This window comes from Convolutriloba macropyga, chromosome 8, assembly GCF_964194025.1.
Source record: "Convolutriloba macropyga chromosome 8, txConMacr16.3, whole genome shotgun sequence".
In the NCBI taxonomy this organism is placed as follows: domain Eukaryota; kingdom Metazoa; phylum Xenacoelomorpha; order Acoela; family Convolutidae; genus Convolutriloba; species Convolutriloba macropyga.
The window spans coordinates 32,491,768-32,500,016 of NC_134475.1; the positions used below are offsets into that span (position 1 = coordinate 32,491,768).

Sequence of the window (8,249 nt, forward strand, 5' to 3'; positions counted from 1 at the left end):
GGATAAACAGGCAGCGCCCAGCGGGCATTAAGTGCTCTTAGAGCTTTTTAGCTCTGCCTCAGCTCAAACTGTTTTGGAGACTTATACTTATGGTGTTAAGGGCGTTTCTTAGAGATTGAAGACCCCCCACTGTTGACCCCCCACTATTGCCCCCACCGCCCCCCCACCACGCTGTTGCCCCCCCTCCCCACTGATGCCCCTCACTCACTCCCCATCAGCCCCTCGGTGCACCACTCATCCCCCAACTCCCGACCCCGTGGCTACTGACGGACCACCGAGCGCTAAAAACTCGCAATTTTATACTAATTTCACAATTTTTTTTCAAGCTTTTTGATAAGTTTTGTCATTTTTTGAGTATTTTCAGCCCTAGATGTCAAGGAACCTCCTCTAGGGTTTTATAAATGTTTACTGCATAGTTTCTAGTGGTAGTGGAATGGTTTTAACATTTTAACATCACAAACTTTAGCAATTTTTGACAAATCGTGCAAATTTTTTCAATTTTTTTGAACAATTATTTTTCATTTTCCGCGTCTTTTCAGACGCAGGGACCAGAAGACGTCCTTAGGGGTTTGGTAAAAAGTTACTGAAAAAAATGCATTTGCTGCGGATTAGTTTTCAATTTTTTAATATGACAAAGTTTATCAATATTTTTGATGAAATTTGATATTTTTTCAACTTTTTTAAAACATTTTGTCGGTTTTTAGGTTTCTCCAGCCTCAAAAGCCACATAACCTCCTCTTGGGTTTTATTATAGGTTACTGCATAGCTTCTAGATGGAATGGAATGTTTTTCAAGATTTTATTAGCAGCCATTTTATAAAAATTTTTGCAATTTTTCAAGTTTTTGAATCTTTTTGATTTTTGAATTTTTTTCCGGCACCAGGGTCCTAGGGACTTCCTCAAGGCTTGTTCATAAGCGGTCGCATGGTTTCTAGAATTAATGGAATGGTTATCAATGTTTTAAAGACTCAGGCTCTTAGCACTTTTTTGATGAAATTTAATTTTCAAAATTTTGGAAAATTGTTATCATGTTCCAAGTTTATGGATCTTCATGAGCCAGTGACGCTACTTAAAGCTGGGCAGAGGGATACTAGGTAGTATCTTGAGACAACGAAATGGTTTTGAAGATTTTAATATCTTGAATATATTCAATTTTTTGAATAATTTTGTCCTTTTCTGAGTTTAACGACCATTAGTGGCCAACAAAGTTTTTCGTCTTGCAGATGGGTTACTTGAAATAACTCCAAGACAAAAAATAGTTCGGAACATTTTCACTGCGAAATCTGGCAGCTTTTATTTTTAGTTTCGCAAAATTTTGCAAATTTTTTAAAATATCAATTTTTTTATTTGGTTTATTTACTAGCAAAGCTAGAAAACTAAAAGTTGCAGAGTTGAATCCAGCTAAAGCTAGGCTCACTAAACGGTGGATAGCTACTGACAAAGCCAACCGCTCGCCGGTCATTTGAGAGCAATTCGCCCGACGTTAGTCGGTTATGTTTTAAATTGTGATTCATTTTTTTGTTTGTTATGTCGTATTTTTGTTAATATTCTTTGGTGATTGACGTCTGTTGTTGCTGAAATAGTTTCTCAATTTTTTGCATTGTTTTTCAGGAGCTGTTCTGCGATGTTTTTAAGTTGTCTGTAAGACCATTTGGTACGATCACATGACGTCACGTTCACTTCAAATTAGCTTTTTGTCCATTCGATTCCGACTAGAATACGTTCGTGACGTCATTTTTATCCTCATTGGAGCGAGTTTTTTTCTAGTTCATTCTCGTAATTGCTTTGCAAACCATAAATAACACTCAACGACTTTTCTCATTCTCAAAGTGACTTTTGTTAATTGCAAACGGGAAAATATCAACTGAGTATATTTCAAACCAAATGAATTCTATTTGAGTGAAGCTAATAGAAATATGATATACAATATCAAACAAAAAAGACATTTCAGCAACTACTGAAAAAAAACTTATTTTTTTCATCGTTCGTTGGAGACTGTAATTTTTAGAAGCTATCGCAGTTATTTTCAGGCAATCTGCCACTTATGCTAATTGATACGTTACCGTGGACATAGTCCATTTCATCTCTTCACCTGTTTCTGGGTGCCATACACTCAAAGTTGTCTTTCTTGCATATATTGCATGGCACTCTTCTGTGCTATGCAAAAACCATAGATGCCGAAATGTCAAAAGGTGATCACTATTTTTTTTGTTTACAGAAGTGCGACATTTTTGTTTCTGTTAATGAAATAATACGAGCAAAAATGTCCAATAATACTATCCAAGAACTCTGTGATCCAGTAACTCAACGATCCAGATATCAGATGAAAATTGATTGAATTGGGACACTAAAATCATGAGCGCTTGTAAGTTAGGCATATGAGACAACTATTTCGTGATACTCGTCATTAATGGTTTCAGTTGTCGGCCTCTTTCAATCCATCAAAAAATGGATACGTCAAAAATCGGTTGTCCATTCACTTACTAGTTGAGGTTAAATGCAATCAATCATCATTTGTTGAATTCTTGGCAGCTATGGCACTGTTCTGAAAATACTCAGGTCTGAAAATAATGGTCAACAGTACATCGGAGGCTTTTGATGTATCAATTGAATCGTTCCCTCTTCTTAGTCATGGCATCAATTATGTCACAAAAAACACTCAACCAATCAATTTTGATTTGATATATGCAGAAAATGTAAACAATTTTTTTAGTTTACTAAAGCTAGGAAAACCAAGCACAAACTTAATTCATGCGAAAACAAACTCAACGTCTTTGCTGCTTTCTTGGCAAGTTTTGGGAGCTTCCATTCCTAGATGCGCGTAATACCTCTCGCGTCTTTTCTGTTTGTACTCTTCGATTCTGTTCTTTTCCTTGTCTATATCACTCAAAGCGTATTCCCACCTTAACGCAGGGTTGAACTGGTTTCTAATTCCTTTCGATTCAAGTTCAACCTGCTGGAGGTTGATCAAGTTACTTTGTTCAGTTGCTCTTTGGGCTCCGAATTTTCGATATTTACTGTCAATTATTTCACTTTGTAAATCTCCCTCTACAACTTGTTCACCGCTCGCTTTTTTGTCCCTCTCCTCTGTGAGTTTGGGCAAGGCACTGGTGCTGATCGTTGTTTTTGGCTTTTTCTTTGATTTCTTTTTTGGTGATGCTTGATTTTCTGAGCTTGGCGAACTGGAATTGTTTCCAGTGACTAAGGAGGTTTCTTTCAGTTTTTTGCTCAGTGTGTTTTCAATTGTTGACTCCAAATGGCGAACTAAAAGAGAAGTAGATCAGTTGAAATGAAACAAAAAAGAATTCAAAAAGTTGCACAAAGAATAGAAAAGCAGGTTAGAAAAAATAAATAGTGGCTTCAAATTTGACACAAGTTTAACAAAGTTATCAAATATTTTCAAAGATTTCAATATTTTCTATTTTTTTGGGAAAAATTGCGATTTTTGAAACTCTTCAAAATATTAATTGTAATCTCGCAAAATTTGTAGTCAACCATCTGCCAAAATTGAAAGAAAAAAACGCATAAACAGGATAAATATAAAAGATCATGGAAAATAAGCAGTGAACACTATTTACATGTCTGCATGTCTGACTGGTTCGAATTTCTTGTTCCAAGACATTGCTCTGAATACCCGGATCGGGACCAAATGGTTAACTTGTAAGAACTTGCAATTTTCTTGCAAGAGATGGTTAACTTGTAAGAACTTGCAAGTCGAATGGCAAACTTGTACGAAGTTATAAGTCGAATGGCTAACTTGTAAGTTTCTTGCAAGTTCGTTCCGGTTGAGCTCGACCCTAATTGGTTACATAAAATTAACACTCATTCAATTAGCGTAGAAAGCGCGTGAGATTTAGTTGCTCAATTTAGATAACATATTACAACGCAACCTAAATTAATAAAACGTTTTCTTCTAAACTTTATCAACTCAAGAGGTCCTTTTGCAATTCAATTAATGAATAGTAGACCTCAGTTGGCTGTTTTATGATTGTTTTTTTGAAAGTGTTCCTGAAGTGTACCTTTTATAACCCTTTTGACTTTGATTGAAGTTTCAAATCATATGTCAGCACTTTCTCAAAATAACGTCAGGGCTCTTCATTTTTTAAACCAAATTCCATTTTATAATTGCAATTCACACTTTTTCAGGTTCTATATTTTTGAAGCATCTGTGTACAGTCATATCATGCAACGTTTTATTTTTTTTTGCTACAAAACAGGCAGAAAAATAACCTGGTATCAATATTAATTCAAAGAATTTATGTAGAAAATTATGTGAGTCAAAATTTTAATTTGTAAGGACCCTGCGAGTTGAATGGTTAACCTTCAATAGCTTTTTCACTCGAATGATTAACTTGCAAGGGCCTTGTAAACCAAATGACTATCTTGTAAAAACTTGAAAGTCGAATGGTTATCTTGTAAGAACTTATAAGTCGAATGGCTAACTTGTAAGTATCTTGCAATTCGTTCCGGTTGAGCTCGACTCTTATTGGTTAATTCAAATTAACACTCAGTCATTTAGCGTAGAAAGCGCGAGAGAATTAGTTGCTCAATTGAGATAACATATTACAATGCAACCTAAGTTAATAAAAAGTCTTCTGCTAATTTTGATCAACTCAAGAGGTCCATTTGCTATTCATTAATGAATAATAGATCTCAGTTGGCGTCTTCAAGATTGCTTTATTAAAAGTGTTCCTGAAATGTACCTTTTATGTTCTTTTTGACTTTGATTGAAGTTTCAAATCATATGTCCGCACTTTCTCAAAAAACGTCGTGACTCTTCCTTTTTTTTAACAGTTTCTATTTTATAATTGCAATTCACACCTTTCCAGGTTCTATTTTTTGAAGCTCCTGTTTACAATCATATCTTGCAACGTTTTATTTTTTGTTTACTACAATATATGCAAAAAATAATCTGGTATCAACATAAATTCAAAGAACTTTTGTAGAAAATTTTGTAAGTCAAATGTTTAATTTGTAAGAACCCTGCGAGTTGAATGGTTAACATTCAACAGCCTTTTGAGACGAATGGTTTACTTGCAAGGGCCTTGTAAGTCGAATGATCAAATTGAAAGAACTTGAAAGTCGATTGGTTAACTTATAAGAACTTGCATGTTTTTGGAAGAAAAACTTGAAAGGCGATGCATCGCTTTGAAAGTTTCTGCCAGAAATTTGCAAGTTCTTACAAGTTAACCAGTCGGCCGCGACTCGGGTAAACTTTTGAGTGAACAAACTGCCTCTAACACGGAATGTTTGTTTGAACATGAGGCTTTTAAGGAAGATTGTACAGCAAATGGAACCAATGAAAGCAACAATAGACTGCAATTAGCTTGGAGGTATAATTATTACAGGATAGCCCTCCGACATGCAAATGTTTGTTAAGTTTTTGCTGTGCAACTTTGTATAGTCTTCCAAGATAATCTTTCAATATACAAGTTTGTGCGTTTTTTAAACTCAAGTTTGCAATTTTTTTTACAAATTAGTCAATGGTTTGTCAGAGCCTTTCAAGTCCACCATGTCTTACCAGAATAATGGTGATATTTAAGATAATTAACACTCTCGACACGTATAACGACACAATGACTCACTACAAGTTTTTCACTGTCTCGGATTACACACATTGCAGCTTTTTAATGACTTTTAGCCCAGAATCAAGCAATTTCGCGCCTCCCACGGGAAATAAATTCGATTTAAAACTTCGAATCAATGATCTGAGCAAAAATTTAAGCAATGTTCTGATCTGCAAACTAGACTACTGAGTTTATTATTGAGCTGCAGTTCTGTACACTTAATATGGTATAGGTAAATGGGGCCATGTGCAAGTAAAACTTACCTGAGAAATTCTCCCCAGAATTACATACCTGCACACAATTCAGGTAAGTTATCTGGAAAAAAATTAATTTTTGGTGCAGAAATTGCACGCAAAAAATCCCCGAAAAATGAATTGAAAAGAAACACTTTATAAGTCGTTTTTTATACAGGAAAAACGTTTTCATGATGCTTCTGCATGATTTTTTCCCAAGCTAGAAAAAATGATCCGTTAGTTTTAAGTTTTTACTATTCAACTATTTCTATAGCACATCAAAAATTTCTATTTTTTTACTCTGGGAATTTTGCATTTGGCTTCTTTCATTTTATCAACTAAACTGAAAAATTTTTTGCTTGCACTCTGCAAAAACACGTAAAATGAACAAACCATGAGTGCCAAGCTCCCACTGCTCTAGTCAAAGATCTGTTTGGGAAAATGGAAAGGACGAAAAATTAATAAAATTAAAAATTTCTGGTCTTTTCATTAATACGTTTTGTTTTCTCACTTTTGGTTTTCCTGTAAAACATATAATTATTGTCGTTTATTTATGGCCATCTTACTGTTCTCAACTGATCGATACTATCGTCGTTGTTGGTTGTGTTTTTCTTCGTTCTGGTTTTTCCCGTTCTCTATTTTTTGTCGGCTGTTTGTTTATTTGTATTTTTTTGTTCGATCTGACTTTGTCCCGGTCTTTCGTGTTCAATTTTGGCTCTCTGTCTTTTTTTTGCGCCGTGAGCGCGACCGGCTTCCTCAAACCGTGCTGGTAAAATTATCTAAGACTTCAAGTAAATTTACCAGAACTCTACACATGTTATGTCGTTCCTGTACGCTGACTGCACGGTGCCTGAGCGTGCCTGCAACTTCAGGTACAATTAAATTAAAGCAGTCCTCCTGCACAAACTACCTGCAATTTAACTTCAGAGGAGAAAATTATGGTAAATTTACCTGCACATTTTACCCTAATTTTTTTTGGTAACATACCATCACAGTACCCTTACTGTGAGGTTAAATTTCTTGAAAAATTTTGGTAAAATTTGCAGGTAAATTTTCCTTAATTTTGTCATGTGCAGTAAAAATGGTTGTTTGTGCAGGAGGACTACCTTAATTGTTCAGTTAATGTTACCTAAAATTGAAGGCACGTTCAGGTAGCGTGCATGAACGCCAAAATACGTGCACAGTTCAGGTAAATTTACCCGAATCTTTAGGTAATTTTACCTTCAAAATTTTTGAGAGTGTGTTGATTGCCTAGAATGTCGTTTACTGGAGCTAAATTCCTGAAATTTAAAACAAATTTGCGTTATTGTTGTTCGAATTTCTTTTCCTTCATTTAATTTAGTATCGTTATTGTTTCAAACCTAAATTGAATATCATACTTTATTTGTATATTTTGAGCCATTTCAGGTCCCTTGAACATGCGTTGGGAAATGGATTACAATATGATTAGATGAGTCGAGATTGGTTGGCCCAGAGAACGCATCAGTCTCATTTAATCTTGAGGGGGCAGCATGGGCTGATCAAATGTCAAGGTCTGATCTGAGACTATTATCAGAAAAAGTCTTATATTATTGACCAAAGAATCGATCGTCGATATGGTCTGTCTGATCATGGCTCCGAAAGACAATTACAACATATAAATCCCATTAACGAACCACCCAAAAATCATTTTTATATGGGAACATACTACCAGTTGACAGTTCGGCTAAAGTCTTACCAGAAGCCATTTCGTTCTCGCACGCTCTTATGAGTGACCTGGAAAATCTAAACTTGAATTGAACTTAAAACCGTCAATAGTCCGCTGCATATTAACTCTTTTTTGAAAAGAACGTACCTGTTAGCAAATCCGAATTTTCATCATTCGGCTTCCTTTTCTTTTTCTTCTGCTTTTTTAATGAAGAGTCGACCGGGGTCTGGTTCTGGGGGGCTTTCGGGTTCGCAATCAGCACATCTTTGCCATCTGATGATGTCAGAATTTTCCCACCAGGTAAACCGTTTGACATCTTGTAGTTATGAAGAGTTTAATTGATATTCATAACTTGTTCTTGATTTATGCACTATAAATTTACTAATTTAAAATTTTTCTGTTGGTTTTGAGCTTTTTCTCGCTTGGTTTAGTTCGTAATATGCAGAACGCTAAAGAGAACGTTTTGCTGGCTACAAACGCATTAATGTATAAGATTATTTTTCATAGCTTTTAGTAGAGAGCTATTGTTTGAGTAATAAAAGTTATTTGTTAGAGAACAAAGGCTTTTAGCTCTAAATAACACAAAGTCAACACAAATTTCACCAAAATGCTTAATTTATCAGCAATGGTCCTGCCTCAACATTTCTTAAAAATGATTAAGTAAGGTATTATTGGGTTGATAGCCGACGAAATTTGACTCAACTGTAATTGTGGATGCCTTAACTACAACATGACAATTTGATTTGTATTTAAAAACAGATAG

The 8,249-nt window shown here is 35.1% G+C and overlaps 1 protein-coding gene across 1 annotated transcript; it reads right to left on the bottom strand.

The window, feature by feature from the left end:
* Positions 1-2,658: 2,658 nt before the first annotated feature.
* LOC142344084 (uncharacterized) lies at positions 2,659-7,949 on the bottom strand. The gene is made up of 2 exons (XM_075395567.1): positions 7,634-7,949; positions 2,659-3,263 (listed from the first exon to the last, which is right to left on the bottom strand). Exons 1-2 carry the CDS (start codon positions 7,800-7,802, stop codon positions 2,749-2,751), a joined length of 684 nt encoding a protein of 227 aa, XP_075251682.1. The 5' UTR covers positions 7,803-7,949; the 3' UTR covers positions 2,659-2,748.
* Positions 7,950-8,249: the final 300 nt, after the last annotated feature.